General features: G+C 48.4%; 1 protein-coding gene across 2 annotated transcripts in view; it reads left to right on the top strand.

Annotated features, from left to right (window-relative positions):
- HSD17B3 (hydroxysteroid 17-beta dehydrogenase 3) overlaps positions 1-18,713 on the top strand; it is a 318,623-nt gene that overhangs the window by 54,920 nt on the left and 244,990 nt on the right. For both annotated transcript variants that reach the window (XM_073670987.1, XM_073670986.1), the window contains exon 2: positions 12,826-12,872. In XM_073670987.1, the coding sequence (XP_073527088.1) occupies positions 12,826-12,872 (47 nt within the window). The remainder of the gene's footprint in view (positions 1-12,825; positions 12,873-18,713) is intronic.

Genomic DNA, 18,713 nt, shown 5'->3' with positions numbered 1-18,713 from the left:
ACTGTCACCCAACTAGCGGCCTCACTGTCCTGCAACTCCCTACTACCACCCTCCCCCACATCTACCCCAGTGAGCAGCTGTTCAGTGAGCAGCAGACTCCTTTCCATATTGTCAATGGATCTCAGTGTTGCCAGCTGCTCATTTAGATCCAGTACCTGGGCTTCCAAACGCACAACGTGCACACGGTGTGCAGCAGTAAGCAACCCCGACCGGCTGTTCAAGGAATGCATACATGTGGCAAGATGTACACTGGATAGCATTGCCAATAATGGAGCTCATTTCCTAATGAGGATTGCACTAGACAGAATGTTAAGTAAAAAGAAATGTAAAGAATTAATAAAATACAGACAGTAATTCAGTCCAAATTCCTCCCTTCCAAACTACCTGAATCCAAAGTCACTGAAAAACAAGTCACACACTTTCTTTCGTTTGCACTTACGCTCCGGTCACACTCAGCTCGTTCACACTCGCTAAGGAAGATTTAAAGAGTTTTTTTTTTTTTCCCTTTTGCAGCAATGCACCCTACAGCTCTATGCACTTCCAAATGTGTATGCAGCAATAGGATTACTCTGTCCTCGGTGCATTACTCTACATTTATCTACATTAAACCTCATCTGCCAACTGTATGCCCATTCAGTCATCTTATTTCGATTGTTTTGCAATATTGTAATGTCAAGGTCAGATTTTAATATCCTACATAGTTTGGTGTCGTCAGCAAAAACTGACATTTTACTCTCAATTCCATCCACTAGGTCATTAATAAAGAGGTTAAAAATAATCGGTTCTAACACAGATCCCTGCTGTACCCCACTGCTGACTATTTCCCATTTAGAGAAGGTACCATTTATGATGACTCTTTGTTTCCTGTCATTTATCCAATTCCTTACCCATCCGCATATAGTTTCCGCCAGTCCTTGCTTCTGTAGCTTCAGTATAAGGCTGTTATGTGGTACAGTATCAAATGCCTTTGCAAAGTCCAGATAAATCACATCAGCTGCATTACCAACATCCAAATTTGCACTTACCTCCTCATAGAAACGCAACATGTTGGTTAGACACTACCTATTTTTCATAAATCCGTGCTGATTATCATTTATCATATTATTCTCTGCAATATATCTCGGCAGTTCATCTCTTTTAATGTCCTCAAAAACTCTGCAAACTACTGATGTCAGACTTACTGGATGGTAGTTGCCGGGATCCACCTTCCTACCTTTCTTAAATATCGGTACCACGTCAGCCATCCTCCAATCCTGTGGCACCACCCTTGTTACAAGAGAGTCTAAGAATATGAGATACAGCAGTCTATCATTACTGAGCTCAATTCCCTCAGTATCCGTGGATGAATGTCATCTGGGTTGGGGGATTTGTCAATGTTTAATTTGCTAAGACGCAGGTGTACTTCTTTTTGTGCTAAACTAGACAGTTCATTGGTGAACATGGATAAAAAGTGCCTGTTTAATATCTCAGCCTTTTCTTTGTCCTCTATAATTATCTTGTTATTATTGTCTGTTTTTTTCTTTTTGGCATTGATGTATTTATAAAAAAAATTTGGATTTTTTTTTTAATGTCGCTGGCTATTTGTTTCTCTGTAGATAACTTTGCTATCTTGATTTCTTTTTTACATTTCTTATTTAGATCTTTATACTCCTGAAATGCTATTTCTGTATTCTCGGCCCTCAAGATTTTGAATGCCCTTTGTTTTTGTCTTATTAAACTTTGCATTGTCTTATTTATCCATAGTGGTTTCTTTTTATTGCTTGACATTTTATTACCGGAGGGTATAAGTTTTCTACAGGATTCTGACATGCTCCCAGTCTACCCGATTAAGCTCTTCCCTTAATTTGTAGAAATCAGCTTTCATAAAGTCCCAGGTTTTGGCATTTCCCCTTTTGAACGTTTGATTGAAAATTACATTGAAACTTACCATATAATTGTCACTTCATCCCAAGTGTTCCCTTACCTGTAGATCTGAATTTGTATCTGGTCTATTTGACAGAACCTGATCAAGCAGATTACCTCCCCTGGTTGGTTCATCTACCAGCTGAGAGAGGTAATTGTCCTGAATTGTGGACAAGAACTTGCAGCTTTTAGCACAACCAGAAATTTCTATGTCCCATTGAATGATAGTTAAAAACCCCCAAAATAAGGACCCTATTACTATTTGCTGCCTTTTTTAATTTGTTGCAGCATTTCATCCTCTGCATGTTTAGCTATATTAGGAGTCTTGTAGCAAGCTCCAATTATCAGCCTTCCATTATTGCCATCCCCATGTACATATACCCATAGTGACTCTACATTGTCATTGCTCCCCCCCAATGTCGTCATTGAGCACAGGTTTTAAGTTGGATTTTACAAAAATACCCACCCTCCCCCTTTTTTGTCTTTCTTGTCCTTTCTAAATGCAATGTAACCCTCTACGTTTGTTACCCAGTCATGGCTTTCCTTCCAGCCAGGTTTCCGTAATGCCCACCACATCATATTCTGTGACCGACATAAGAGTCTCCAGTTCATTCATCTTGTTTGCAAGACTCCTTGCATTTGCCAGCAGACATTTAATACTATTAGCACATTTGTTACTCCTACACAGCTCCCTGCTTTCCTTGCATATCCCAGCCCCCCTAAATCCTCATTAACCCCTCTCTATGGCCTTATTAGCACGGCTACCCTCCTTCCCCACAGATCCTAGTTTAACCCCATTACGTCCAATGAAGGACATAGCCCGTCATGGCCCGGTGTCAGTTCTCACATCATGACGTGCTATGTCCGTCATGACTTTAAACTATCGCTGCATGTAAACACGCAGTGACAATTCAGTGCCAACAGCTGTCAATGACAGCTAAGTGGTACAGGAGCAGGTGCAGGGAGTCATGCCATCGGTCCCCACACCCAGATTGCTGTGATCGGTCAGTCAATCTGACTGACCTATCACAGCATGATCGCGCAGGAGGTGCTGAAATATCAGCTCCTCCAGTCCGATCAGAGCAGGAGCTCGGCACTGCCAGTCACTGAACTTCTGCACTAACACCCAGGAGCAGTGCCAACACTACCCCTGGTTGTTAACCCCCTAAATGCTGCGATCAAACGCGATCGCAACATTCATGAGGCAGACGTCATCATGGGGGCCTGATCGTTGCCATGGTGACCCCCGGGTCAACATGGTAAAGTCCTTGCAAGAGACGGTCCTGTTGAAGCATGCAGCGCAAAACGGCCTTCGTCCTAACAGTGTATCACTTGCTCCCCTGCCCGTCTGTTTTTACTATGGATCAAGAATAAAGGAGTGTTTTTTACATTTACAGATGAGTGCTACTCTTTTTTTTTCTCTTGCAAGGACCTCACATGACTGTCGGCAGAAATATGGAAAAATTATAGCTCTCAAAATATGGCGATGTTGATAAAAAGTGTCTTTTAGTGTGTAACAGCAACCAAACATAAAAACTCGATATAAATCTGATATAGCTGTAATCGCACTGACCCTAAGGATAAAGTTGTCTAATCACTTATACCGCACAAGGAACGGCGTAAAAAATGAATAAAACCAATTATTCACCTGCCATTTGTAGCGTCGGCGTCCCTGCCTCCTGCTAGGCAGGGACGCTGTTCCCCTCACCTCTCCACTCCGTGCCCGGCGTCCTCCTCCCGCTCTGCTGGCAGCGCGCGCTGCTTCCCGGCCACTGTGCTTAGGGCGTGCGCGCGCTCCCCCTCTCTTAAAGGGGCCGCGCGCACCGTCCTAAGGAGTCCCCGGCCAATGGCCGGAGGACCTCACCATATATAAGCACCTCCTCCAAAATGGAGGTGCCCGAGCAATGTTGTTGCAAAGCCTTCACTCTGCTTCAGCCCTCAGGTCCCGTTACCAGTTACCTGCCAGTCACCTGCCAGATTCCTGCCTGTTACCTGCCAGTCACCTGCCAGATTCCTGCTTGATACCTGCCTGATATCCGTTTACCTGCTTGCAAGCCTGCGGTCCGACGGTCTGCCTTCCGACACCTGTCAGTCTGTCTATGGACCAGCCTGCCCGCTCACCTGGGAGCGCTCATCTGCTACCTGCCTGCTAGTCTACCTGGAGGCTCCGCCGTCACTTGCCGTGACCACCTGCCTGTCCAGAGACTCTTGCCTGCTCACCTGGGAGCACTCACCTGCTACCTGTCTGCTAGCCTACCTGGAGGCTCTGCCGTCACTTGCCGTGACCACCTGCCTGTCCAGAGACTCTTGCCTGCTCACCTGGGAGCGCTCACCTGCTACCTGTCTGCTAGCCTACCTGGAAGCTCTGCCGTCACTTGCTGTGACCACCTGCCCGTCCAGAGACTCTTGCCCGCTCACCTGGGAGCGCTCACCTGCTACCTGCCTGCTAGCCTACCTGAAGGCTCTGCTGTCACTTGCCGTGACCACCTGCCTGTCCAAAGACTCTCGCCCGCTCACCTGGGAGCGCTCACCAGCCACCTGCCTGCTGTCCTTCTACCCAGAGACTGTCCCTGTCACTTGCTGTGAGTACCCGTCCTTCTACCCAGAGACTGTCCCTGTCACTTGCCGTGACTACCTGCCCTTCTACCCAGAGACTGTCCCTGTCACTTGCCGTGACTACCTGCCCGTCTTCCCTGGGAGCCACCCGCTTCTTTACAAGGACCGCCCCCTTGTATAGTTGCTCAGAGGTTCCGCCTCCCAGACCCGTTACAGTTTGCTCGGGCCATGGAACCCGGTGGCACCCAAGCTCCCTCGCTCTCGGACCTATGTCATGAACTGTCCCGTCAGAGGTCCCAACAGGAGTCCATCCTGAGTCATCTGCGGAATGTCAACTCTCGCCTGGACACTCTGACTGCTCCACCAGCAACCACCGCTAGTGTCATGACTCGCAGCCCGGCAGCGCCGCTGCCCACCAATACCATGGCATCCTGCCCCGGACCCCGGCTTTCTGCACCTCCACGCTTCGGAGGCGACATCGCTCAAGCTCGGGGCTTCATAAACCAGTGCACCCTGCACTTTGAACTCCTGTCCCACCAGTTTATCTCCGACCGGGCCAAAGTAGCCTTCATCATGTCCCATCTCACGGGGGAGTCACTGGCTTGGCTAAATCCTCTATGGGAGAGAGGAGACCCCCTAGTGTTATACCTGCCAGCCTTTCTCACGGCTTTCCGGAAAGTCTTCGACGAACCCGGACGGAAGACCTCATCCGCATCATCTCTGCTACGCCTCCATCAAGGAAATCTCACCGTGGGCCAATATGCCATACGGTTCCGTACCCTTGCTTCGGAGCTGGCCTGGGATAACGACGCCCTGGTGTCTGTCTTTTGGGAGGGTCTGTCCGGCCGTATTAAAGATGAACTCGCCGGTCGGGACATACCTACCACTCTCGACGACTTAATAACTCTTGCCACCCGGATTGACATCCGGTTCCAGGAACGCGCCAAAGAGGTCACCCATGAGAGGAGGTTTCCACGTCTAGCCTCTACCTTTCAGAAGCCTGTCACTTCTCCCGCTACTCCCCAGGCGCACTCACCCGAGCCTATGCAGGTCGACCAGACCAAGATGGTCAAAACTCGTCAAGAGTTACGCCGTGCCGAGGGGAGCTGCTTCTACTGTGGCAGTAAGGAGCACCGGATCCGTTCCTGCCCGGAGAGGTCGGGAAACACCTGTGTCTAGGATCGCTCAGAGAGGTCGTCCTAGACAAGAGTAAACCCTCTCCATCTCTGTTGCTGTCGGTCTCTATCATCTGCGGGGAGAACCGTTATTTTGAACTAGCCCAACTTGACTCTGGAGCTGCCGGAAATCTCATTTCTCAGTCTCTGGTAGAGAAATACCGCATTCCCACCAAACCTCTAGCTGTACCCTTATCTGTCGCTGCCGTGGATGGGGGCCTCTTACCACATCCCATCCAACTCATCACCGAATCCATAACCCTGCAGGTGGGAATGCTGCACTCTGAGAGCATCTTCTTTCATGTTCTGCCTGGACTCTCTCACGCCCTCTTACTAGGCCTACCTTGGCTTCAGAGACATGCACCCGTGCTTGATTGGCAGACCGGAGAAGTCCTTCGCTGGGGACAGGACTGCCATAAGACTTGTTTAGTTCCCGTCCATCCTGTCCGTCCTTCTCCTACTCCAGCCAATCTACCTGGTCTTCCGGCTCCTTATTGGTCGTATGCGGACGTCTTTATTAAAAAGGAGGCAGAGACATTACCCCCTCATAGACCATACGACTGCCCAATCGACCTGATGCCCGGCGCTACTCCTCCCCGTGGGCGCATTTACCCTTTCTCCGCTGCTGAGACCCGATCCATGTCAGAATATATTGAGGAGAATCTGGCCCGGGGATTCATCCGGAAATCTACTTCCCCGGCGGGAGCAGGCTTCTTCTTCGTCAAAAAGAAGGATGGCTCACTCCGTCCCTGTATAGACTATAGAGGCCTTAACCAGATCACGGTGAAGAATAAATACCCCCTTCCGCTCATTCCGGAATTATTTGACCGTCTGAGGGGGGCTAGAATCTTCACCAAGCCGGACCTCCGTGGGGCGTATAACCTGATCCGTATCCGTCAGGGGGATGAATGGAAGACGGCATTCAACACCTGGGACGGCCACTATGAATACCTGGTAATGCCCTTCGGTCTCTGTAACGCTCCCGCCGTCTTTCAAGAGTTGGTCAATGACATCTTCCGAGACCTTCTCTACTCCTGCGTAGTGGTGTACCTGGACGACATCTTGGTCTTCTCTCCGGATCTCCCCACACACCGGAGAGATGTTCGTCAGGTTCTGCTCAGGCTCAGGCAGAACCACCTCTACACTAAATATGAGAAGTGCCTCTTTGAGCAGACCTCGCTTCCGTTTTTGGGCTACATAATTTCTCAGACCGGCCTACGAATGGATCCTGAGAAACTGTCTGCCATCGAGAAGTGGCCTCGACCAGAGGGGTTGAAGGCTATTCAGCGGTTCCTGGGCTTAGCCAACTACTACCGCCTCTTCATACCGCACTTCTCTTCCTGGACTGCCCCAATCTCTGCGCTCACCCGTAAGGGCACTAATCCCAGAGAATGGCCGCCCGAAGCTGAGGAAGCCTTTCTTTCCTTAAAACAGGCTTTCTCTTCCGCCCCGGTGCTGCATCGCCCGGACGGCAACAAGCAATTCTTCCTGGAAGTTGACGCCTCCTCCTCTGGAGCCGGAGCGGTACTTACCCAAAAATCGTCTTCCGGGAGAATGGTAACTTGCGGCTTCTTCTCCAAACTCTTCTCCTCTTCCGAGCGCAACTATTCTATAGGAGACCGAGAGTTATTGGCCATTAAGCTGGCATTGGAGGAGTGGCGTTACCTGCTCGAGGGGGCTCTTCACCCGGTAATAATTTACACGGACCACAAGAACTTGGCTTACCTCCAGAGTGCCCAGAGACTTAACCCGCGCCAAGCCCGGTGGTCCTTGTTTTTTGCTCGCTTTGATTTTGTTCTTCATTTTCGCCCGGCTGACAAAAACATCAAAGCTGACGCCTTGTCCCGATCCTTCCTGGTGTCTGATCTTGAGGAGGAACCTAAACACATCATCGATCCCGCCAGAGTAATGCAGGTGGCCCCCGTGAGTCTAAATCGTCTCCCTCCCAGTAAGACGTTCGTAACGGTACCTGATCGGGAGAAGATCCTACACTGGGGTCACTCGTCTAAGCTTGCTGGCCATGCCGGTCAGAAAAAGACCCTCCAGCTTATCACCCGGCACTACTGGTGGCCTACCCTGCACAAGGACGTAATAGACTTTGTTTCTGCCTGTGTGTCCTGCGCCCGCAACAAGGTTCCGAGACACCTGCCAGCCGGTCGCCTCCTTCCTCTTCCAGTACCTGCTGCCCCCTGGCAGCATATAGGTATGGACTTCATAACAGATCTCCCTGTCTCTGCCGGTTGTACGGTCATTTGGGTGGTCGCTGACCGCTTTTCCAAAATGGCTCATTTCATTCCCCTGCCAGGCCTCCCGTCTGCACCCGAGCTGGCTAAAGACTTTATCCGCCACATCTTCCGTCTCCATGGCCTGCCCCCCCACATCGTGTCGGATCGTGGGGTTCAGTTCACCTCACGCTTCTGGAGAGCCACATGTAAGCTGCTAGACGTCACCCTGGACTTCTCCTCCGCATACCACCCACAGTCCAATGGTCAAGTGGAGCGGATCAATCAGATCCTGACCAGTTACCTCCGGCACTTCGTTAATGCCCACCATTCAGACTGGGTGGATCTCCTGCCATGGGCTGAATTCTCTTACAATAATCACGAGAGCGAATCTTCCTCCAAATCCCCGTTTTTTGTAGTCTTCGGTCAGCATCCTCGGATCCCATTTCCCGTCTCCACCTCGGTGGACAATCCGGCTGCGGAATCTCTCATTAGCAAATTTTCCTCCATTTGGGAGAGTACCCGATCCGCAGTCCTTCAGTCGTCCGAGCGGATGAAAAAACACGCTGACAAAAAACGCCTGGATCCTCCACAATTCCGTCCTGGAGATAAAGTCTGGCTCTCGTCCAAGTATGTCCGGCTCAAGATTCCTTCCTACAAGTTAGGGCCTCGGTTCATCGGCCCACTAGAAGTTATCAAACAAATCAACCCAGTGGCCTATAAATTGAAACTCCCGGCCAACTTGCGGATCCCTAACTCCTTCCATGTATCTCTCCTCAAACCCGTGGTACTTAACTCTTTTTCCAAGTCTACAGGTACGCCTCCTGCTCCGGTTTCCGCTGAAAACGAGTTTGAGGTAGAGAACATTCTGGCCACCAAAAGGGTAAGAGGAAAAACCTTTTTTCTGGTAGATTGGAAGGGGTTTGGTCCTGAGGAGAGAACGTGGGAGCCCCGGGAGAACTTCCATGCCGCTCACATCCTTGATAAATTTCTGTCTGGCCTAAAAAAGGGGGGGCCTAAAGGGGGGGGTACTGTAGCGTCGGCGTCCCTGCCTCCTGCTAGGCAGGGACGCTGTTCCCGTCACCTCTCCACTCCGTGCCCGGCGTCCTCCTCCCGCTCTGCTGGCAGCGCGCGCTGCTTCCCCGCCACTGTGCTTAGGGCGCGCGCCTCCCCCTCTCTTAAGGGGGCCGCGCGCGCCGTCCTAAGGAGTCCCCGGCCAATGGCCTGAGGACCTCACCATATATAAGGCACCTCCTCCAAAATGGAGGTGCCCGAGCAATGTTGTTGCAAAGCCTTCACTCTGCTTCAGCCCTCAGGTCCCGTTACCAGTTACCTGCCAGTCACCTGCCAGATTACTGCTTGATACCTGCCTGATATCCGTTTACCTGCTTGCATGCCTGCGGTCCGACGGTCTGCCTTCCGACACCTGTCAGTCTGTCTATGGACCAGCCTGCCCGCTCACCTGGGAGCGCTCATCTGCTACCTGCCTGCTAGCCTACCTGGAGGCTCCGCCGTCACTTGCCGTGACCACCTGCCTGTCCAGAGACTTTTGCCTGCTCACCTGGGAGTGCTCACCTGCTACCTGTCTGCTAGCCTACCTGGAGGCTCTGCCGTCACTTGCCGTGACCACCTGCCTGTCCAGAGACTCTTGCCTGTTCACCTGGGAGCGCTCACCTGCTACCTGTCTGCTAGCCTACCTGGAGGCTCTGCCGTCACTTGCCGTGACCACCTGCCCATCCAGAGACTCTTGCCCGCTCACCTGGGAGCGCTCACCTGCTACCTGCCTGCTAGCCTACCTGGAGGCTCTGCCGTCACTTGCCGTGACCCCCTGCCTGTCCAAAGACTCTCGCCCGCTCACCTGGGAGCGCTCACCAGCCACCTGCCTACTGTCCTTCTACCCAGAGACTGTCCCTGTCACTTGCCGTGAGTACCCGTCCTTCTACTCAGAGACTGTCCCTGTCACTTGCCGTGACTACCTGCCCTTCTACCCAGAGACTGTCCCTGTCACTTGCCGTGACTACCTGCTCGTCTTCCCTGGGAGCCACCCGCTTCCTTACAAGGACCGCCCCCTTGTATAGTTGCTCAGAGGTTCCGCCTCCCAGACCCGTTACACTATTGATTTGTTCATTCTGCCTCCCAAAGATCGCAGTAAGGCTCGGCTCACATTTATCCTGTGCACTGCGCTGAGCGCTTACACTGGGGTTTCCGTGTAAATCTCTGAAATATATGATTCAGATGGAACCACCTGCAGAAGATTCCCTATAATGAGTCAGATGGAGGCACTCTGGATGGAGGCAGATGGAGGCACCTGTGATCCGGTGGTGTCTGTCTTTTTAGGAGTGCATAAAAGTGTCGTTGGCCACAGTTTAGTGCACCTCTGAAAAGAAGGACACCACTGAACAGAGGCCAGACGGAATCTAGAGTAACTCTGCTGCCCCATTATAGTGATTGTGTTCTTCGGGGATTTCATCTGAATCACGTCACTCGATGATTTAGATGGAAACCCCGATATAAGTGCCCAGCGTAGAGCTCAGGATAAATGTGATCCAAAATGTTATGTAAAATGTTCCTAACAAAAGCTTCAACTCAATCCACAAAAAAAGTCCCCACTCAGGTTCATCATCTGTTAACGGAAATATAGGGGGTTTCACACAGTAGTAGTAGTAGTACATAGGCTCTGAAAAAGCGAAATGGCTCCTTGCCCCCCAAAAGAAATTCAGCGAATTCTACACTTCCAAATCCAAATACCCCCCCCCCCCCCCCCCCTCCTGAGCCCCAGTGTGCCTAAACCACATTTAGTATCCACATGTTTGGCAGGGGTATAATTTCCAAAATGGGGTCACTTTTGAGGGGATTCTGCTCTTCTAGCACTTATAGGCTCTGTATATGGAGTCTGCAAACTATTCTAGTAAAATCTGCACACCAGAAGTCAAATAGCGCTCCGTCCCTCCCGAGTCTTGCCATGTGGCTAAGCAGTACTGTGCAGCCACATATGGGGAATTGCCACGATCATCAGAAATTGTGTGACATATTTTGGTGCCAGTTTTACCCATTTCCCAGTGTGAAAATGTAAAATCTGGAGCTAAAACAACATTTTTGTGGTAAAAATGTAATTATTTTTTCTTCACTGCCCAATGGTATAAAATTCTGTGACCCACTTGTAGTGTCAATATTCTTAATTATACTGACCTAGAGAATTAGGCTATGTGCCCACGATGCAGAAATGCTGCATATTTTTTACGCTTCTCCCTGGCAGGAAAAACGCATGCGGATTTTACATGCGTTTTTCCCGCCAGGTAGAAGCGTTTGTCAAGCGTCTTTGCATGCATTTCTGCATGCGGGTTATCAAGCGCTTTTCCAAGCGATTTTAGCATCACTTGGAAAAGTGCTTGACAACTTGTTCACACTATATAAATCCATGCAACCGGCATGGATTTATAGTAGTGTGACCAAGTTAGTTAAAAAAAAAAGAATAAGAATGGTAAAAAATGAAAAAATAAAGTTTATACTCACCTTCCGTTGTCCTCCCGGTGTTTTGTCTGCTCCGTCCGGTGTCTTGCATTGCTCGCGGTGGTGTGAAGGACCTCAGTGACGTCATGGCAGGTCCTTCACAACAGCGCGAGCAGTGCAAGACACCGGACGGCGCAGACAAAACACCGGGAGGACAACGGAAGGTGAGTATAAACTTTATTTTTTATTTTAAATTCTTTTTTTTACAGTTTCTATGGTACCCAGCTCAGGATGAGAGTCTCCTCTTCTCCAGACCCGGGTACCATCCGCACATAGAAACGCATAATATCCGTGTGTACAAATGTACTGACACGGATATTATGCGTTTCAATGCAAGTCAATGCCGGCGATTACGCGGCGTGTCCGCAAAATTAATGGACATGCTGCGGATTTTTGAGCGCAGCATAAATGCTGCGGAAAAATCCTCAGCATGGGCATTGACAGTGCGGCTTGTCATTGGGGACCATGGGGGGCGGATTACCAAGCGTTTCCCAAGCGTTTATGCTGCGGAAATTCCGCAGCATATACGCTTGTAAAACGGTACGTGGGCACATACCCTTATATTGCCATGTGATTTTACTGCACAATGAATGCTGTAAAAACTAAATCTGAAAAACAATTGCAGAATTGCATATTTTTCACAACTTCACCTACCTTGGAATTTTGTTTCCCATTTTTTAGTTTATTATATGGTTAAAAAATGGTGTCATTCAAAACTAAAACTTGTCCCTCAAAAAAAAGCCCTCATGTGGCTTTGTAGAAGGAAAAATGAAAAAGTTATCGCTTTTGGAAGAGGGGGAGGAATAAATGAAACGACAAAACAAAAAAATCTGCTAGCCCCGACGGGGTTAAAGACTAAAGTAGTTCATTGCAATGTTATTTTTTGTTAATTATTATTATTTCACTGTGTTGTACAGTGACTTTTGTTTGAGTACAAGCATTCCTAGGAAAAACATCTTGCATCAATACACACAAAAGATATTACCATTGTCTGGTGTGCACATGTTGACGATTTATTGTATTAATACTGACAAGGTCTCTGTAGAATGTTACCCTACCGTTAGTATTTTTCTTTATTCCAAAATAGGACACAGATCCATCCTCAATGTTATGATTTATCGATGTAATTTGTTTCTTTTTCAATGTAACCATGTAACACTCAAGACTAATACGTTCAGATTTATATCTACTGGAGTGCAAATGTATGACATCTTTCATATCAATATGCAATGTTATGTGCGCTAAGTACATAATTCACTGTTAGGAGAAGACAAGGTTTTGTTCACATGACATTATGTATTGTTCAAATTATTTAGGCTATAGCACATATGTACATTAAAAGAAACAAATATTATAAACAAAATGTAAGCAACGGCTAATATAGGTAAACTCTTCCAGATTCTTTGCTGTTCAGAATTAATGCTCATATAATGACTAATGGTGTCTGGTTTCTCTCCTAGTTGTGACTGGGGCTGGAGATGGTATCGGTAAAGCGTACTCAATTGAGGTGAGAGTCTTTTTAGTTAGCTTCAAATTTATGAATCAGTCTTTATTTCTAAACAGTTGATGATTAGTGTTGAGCAAGCACTAAAATGCTCGGGTGCTCGAAGCTTGGGACGAGCTCGCGGTGATACTTGGGTGCTCGACACGAGCAACGAGCCCAATGTTAGTCTATGGGAGACCCGAGCATTTTTGCGGCGGCACCCCTGGCAGTCTTTTAAAAGCCTAACAAGTACCCAAAACGATAGTGACAGTGCTCAAATGACATGGGGACAGCATGGGGATCGCCCCAGGAAGCATTTCTGACCCCCAGGTCACTGCTGTCAACAACGTGGTCAGAGGTATTAAGCCACTTTTAAGGGCTCACAATAAAATGTTCAAAAACAAAACTGAAACTGCTTTCCTGTGAAATATGTTAAGGAAGCTCCTTTCCAGGGTAAAGACTTGTGTATAAGGTAAAATAAATAACTTGTTCACAAGTAGCATTTTTTATGCGTTTTTGCACTTTTGTATTGCTTTCAACCGTGACAAATGCATTCACCGGGAAAAGTCATTTTAACATTTTACAACCTTATCTGGCCATGTGCTGTGTGGCACATGCATACAGTGCTGAAAAGACATGGGAACAGCATGGGGAAGACCCCTGGAAGCATCTCTGACACCCAGGTCACTGCCTAAAAGTGTGCCCATCAAAAGTCATCCTTGCCGCATCAGAAGATGCAGACTTGCAACTATCCCCGTGCAAGTCTTTCTCCCAGAGCAGTGTTCAATTGTACCTCCCCCATTCCTTGCAATGCAAGCGCAAGTATGCAGACTGCCACCCACCCACCCCCAGGCTTCAATACCATACTGCTTGCTTGCACTTGAAATTGGGCCTTTTAGGCATGTGGAGGCGGAATCTGGCCACCAAGTCATGGCTGTGTCGGCGGCCTGGTATCCTTACTCAGTCCCCAGCCGCCCGGTGGCCGGGTGTCCATACTCGGTCCCCAGCCGCCCCGCGGTTGGGTGTCCATACTCGGTCCCTAGCCGCCCCTATTTCTCCCGGAAACTTTCCCCACACTTTTCTTAGCTTGGCCTGCTTTAGGGCAGCATTGGACGAGCCCACCAGAGAACCAGACTCCTCCGGTGGGCCCTGGCTTCTCCATCAGGGGAGTTGAGAGTGCCAAGGTGAGGAGCATTATGATGATAATAGAAGTTAGCACCTGCTTTGTTTTCTTGGAATGCAAGCGTAAGTGTGCAACCTGCCACCCACTCACCCCCAGGCTGCAATACCATACTGCTCGCTTGCTTGCACTTGAAATTGGGCCTTTTAGGCATGTGGAGGCAGACGCCAGCCACCATGTCATGGCTGCGTCGGCGGCCTGGTATCCATGCTCAGTCCCCAGCCGCCCGGAGGCCAGGTGTCCACGCTCGGTCCCCAGCTGCCAGGGGGCGGCCGGGTGTCCATGCTCGGTCCCCAACCGCCCCGCGGCCGGGTGCCCACACACGGTCCCAAGCCGCCTGGGGGCGGCCGGGTGTCCTAAACAGTCCCCAGCCACCCCTATTTCTCCTGTCACCTTCCCACACACTTTTCTTAGCCTGACCTGCTTTAGGGCAGCATTGGACGAGCCCACCAGAGAACCAGACTCCTCCGGTAGGCCCTGGCTTCTCCATCAGGGGAGTTGAGAGTGCCAAGGTGAGGAGCATGATGATGATGATGATAGAAGTTAGCATCTGCTTTGTTTTCTTGGAATGCAAGCGTAAGTGTGCAGCCTGCCACCCACCCACCCCCAGGCTGCAATACCATACTGCTAGCTTGCACTTGAAGTGGGGCCTTTTAGTTTGGAGGAGGCCGAAGCTGGCAACTACCTCATGGCTGCTTCGGCAGCGAGGTATCCATACTCAGTCCCCAGCCGCCCGGCGGCTGGGTGTCCACGCTCGGTCTCCAGTCGCCAGGGGGCGGCCGGGTGTCCATACTCGGTCCCCAGCCGCCCAGCGGCCGGGTGTCCACACACGGTCCCCAGCCGCCTGGGGGCAGCCGGGTGTCCATAAACGGTCCCCAGCCGCCCCTATTTCTCCTGTCAACTTCCCCCCGCACACTTTTCTTAGCCCAGCCTGCTTTAGGGCAGCATTGGACGAGCCCACCAGAGAACCAGACTCCTGCGGTGGGCCCTGGCTTCTCCATCAGGGGAGTTGAGAGTGCCAAGGTGAGGAGCATGATGATGATGATAGAAGTTAGCATCTGCTTTGTTTTCTTGGAATGCAAGCGCATGTATGTAGTAGCGGCAAGGCCTGAGGTGGTCAGCATTTTGGCGCATATCCTACCTCCTCCGAGGATTGCTGGATGTTTTCCTGCTACTATCCCAGTTCTATGAGTCCCGTCAAAACAAAGCTTCAGGTGATAAATGATGGATGAGGTGGTGGCAAAGGAGAAAGAGCAGGAGGAACAGGGACCATTCACATCAATATCAGGCAAGTCAACCACATATGTCTTGTAGGATAAGTTTCTGTAGCAAAAGGAGCGGTTCGGCTACACAGTTATAGGGCATACAGTGAGTGCAATGCCTACCAAAAATTTCGAGGCACTCCAATGCCCCTTGGAAATGACATGGAGGTCAGAGGGCCTTAACTAAACCGTTTTTTCCATTTATAGCAACTGGGTCTCCTGTACACTGTTGGCCTAAGCAGTGAATGGAAGGCTTTCCAAAAATTATGAGGAACTGCAATGCCCCTTGAAACAGACGTGGATTACAGCGTACTAAAAACCTTCTACCCATTATTGGGGAGTGGGTCTCCCTTAGTTTTCGCCTTTGCATTGAAAAGCAAAAGCTGACTAAAATATGGAGGAAATGCAATGCCCGTTGGAAGAGTCGTGGAGGTTAGAGGTAATTAAAAACAACATTTCAATGCCCCTTGGAAGAGCTGTGGAGTTCAGAGTGGCTTAAGAAGACACTTTTAATGCCCCTTTCAAGAGACGTGGAGGTCACAGTAGCTTAACAAGATGGTTTTAATGCCCCTCGGAAGAGACGTGGAGGTCCCAGTAGCTTAACAAGACGGTTTTAATGCCCCTTGGAAAAGTGGTGGAGGTCACAGTAGCTTAACAAGCCGGTTTGAATGCCCCTTGGAAAAGTGGTGGAGGTCGCAGTAGCTTAACAAGACGGTTTGAATGCCCCTTGGAAGAAACGTGGAGGTCCCAGTAGCTTAACTAGACGGTTTTAATGGCAAAAAATGCCAAAAGCAGGATAATAGAGATTTTTTACCGTGGAACAGCAAAACCACAGTTATAATTTACTGGTGTATACCAGACTTTTTTAAATATATATATTTGTGGCTGAACAGTGAGCGACACACTCAAACTGTTTTTTTTTAGATACAAATGGCCCAAAAGCAGGATAATACAGAGGTTTGAACCGTGGAACTGCAAAACCACACTTCTGTTTCTCTGGCCTACACCATACTATTTTCAACAGATATATTTGTGTCTGAAAAATCAGGGAGACACTATTATTTTTTTTTTACGGCAAAAAATGCCAAAAGCAGGATAATACAGAGATTTGACCCGTGGAACTGCAAAACCACACTTCTATTTCTCGGGCCTACACCAGACTATTTTCAACAGATATATTTGTGTCTGAAAAATCAGGGAGACACTATTAGTTTTTTTTTTACGGCAAAAAATGCCAAAAGCAGGATAATAGAAATTTTTTACCGTGGAACAGCAAAACCACAGTTATAATTTACTGGTGTATACCAGACTTTTTTAAATATATATATTTGCGGCTGAACAGCTACACACTCAAACTGGTTTTTTTTAGATACAAATGGCCCAAAAGCAGGATAATACAGAGGTTTGAAGCATGGAACTGCAAAACCACACTTCTGTTTCTCTAGCCTTTTTTTGGGGGGGGGGGGGACACCAAAAGGTTAATAAGACGGGTATTTGTACAGTGTGAAGGAGGAAAAAAAGAAGAGGATTTAGATGAAAAAAAAGGATTTTTCCTGGTCCCCGAGACCTGGAGCTAAGTCCTGCAATTTCAGCAACAGGAGCACACAGGACTGTAATGCAGCGTTTGCTGGTATAACCACTGCGTCTCCTATACAGCCTGCCTGCCTGCCTGATATCTGGGATGGATACTAGTCCTGAGAAGGACTGTTTGTTTGATCTGGCAGCCTTTACAGACTCTACACTAACTATTTCGCAGTTTATATTTCTCCCTAAATCAGCAGCGCTGTCCCTACACTGTCTGATCCCAGCCGTCTGTGTCCAAGATAGCGGCGCCCGGTTTTCAATACTCGAGGTGACGCTGTGCGGCCAGCCAATCAATGTAATGCCCACAACCAACATGGCTGCGGCTTTACAGTGACTGGCTGGCAATCCCTGCATGTTCATTGGCTCTGTAAAGAGCGCCAAACGTGCAGGGCGGAGACCCGAGCTCCCGCCCGAGTAACCCGGAAATGCTCGGTGCTCGCCGAGCATCCCGAGTAGCGTGATGCTCAGGCGAGTACCGAGCAGTGTCGAGCATGCTCGCTCAACACTATTGTTGATGTATAGATACTTGAAAAGAAGAAAAAAGAGAAAGGCATTGCACTTCTTTTCACAATAAATATATAATATAATTAATGTAATGCCTATAATAGTAAATACATATTTATTTAATAGATACATAGTCCTCAGCATAGCTGAGTACACCCTCAATGAAAGTCTTAGGAGTAAAGCTAAAGTTTAGAATACAAGATTCTAATTAACAAGAATTCAACAACAGGTAAGTATAATTATTCATTAAACATCTGTCCAGCAGACAGTTGACTATAAATGACTATAGAAGGGCGTTACTTAACAAAAAAAACCTCTTCCCATTTCATGATATGAGCAATGACATCACATGAAAGAGAAATGTTACAAGACCTGAGAAAGAAATTAATTTCTTTACACAAGAAAGGGGAAGACTACAAGAAGATCATAGAGGCTTTACTTATCAGTCAAAATACTGTATACAAATATTTAATAAAGATGGAACTGTAACCATCTCACAGTTATGTCAAGACTGACCACAGAAGTTAACACCTAAACAGGATCGTCTTCTGATTTTCCCTTTTATCTCCTGTTTTTTTGTGATGTTCCGGCACACACAAAGGAAATAAGCATGTGTATAACAAAACATTTGTAATTGTAATAATTTTCTGGGAGAAATACTTCATTTTTTGGTAGAAAGCAAGTCTTTTCTCTTACCCTCTTGGTAGCCAGAATGTTCTCTACCTCAAAAATGTCCTCAGGAGCAGGAGTGGTACCTGAATCGTCAGAGAAGGAATTGAGGACGACAGGCTTGAGGAGAGACACATGAAAGGAACTGGGGATCCGTAACAAGGCAGGGAGTTTCAACTTGTACGCCACCGGATTGATTAGGCCCAAAATTTCGAAAGGACTGATGAACCGCAGACCTAACTTGTCTGAAGAGATCTTGAGACGAACATACTTGGATGATAACCAGACCTTGTCCCCTGGACGGAGTACCAGCGGATCCAGACGTCTCTTGTCTGCATGTCTCTTCATCCTCTCAGAAGACTGTAGCAATGAAGACTTTGTGTCCTCCCAGATCACAGAAAAGTCTTTAACAAGAGATTCCACGGCGGGATTATCAACAGAAGTGGAAACAGGAAACGGAATATTAGGATGCTGACCATATAGCACAAAAAACGGAGACTTGGCAGAGGATTCACTCACGTGAATATTGTAGGAAAATTCGGCCCAAGGCAGGAGTTCTACCCACTTGCTATGGTGGACATTCACGAAGTGCAGAAGGAAGCTAGTGAGGATCTGATTGATATGCTCAACCTGGCCATTAGACTATGGATGATAAGCCGAAGAGAA

The sequence above is a fragment of the Phyllobates terribilis genome, unplaced genomic scaffold, assembly GCF_046119375.1.
Source record: "Phyllobates terribilis strain yellow unplaced genomic scaffold, ASM4611937v1 Scaffold_1__5_contigs__length_1240528914, whole genome shotgun sequence".
Lineage (NCBI taxonomy): Eukaryota > Metazoa > Chordata > Amphibia > Anura > Dendrobatidae > Phyllobates > Phyllobates terribilis.
The sequence above is the reverse complement of the archived record's forward strand: the minus strand, read 5'-3'. Positions and strand labels throughout refer to the sequence as shown.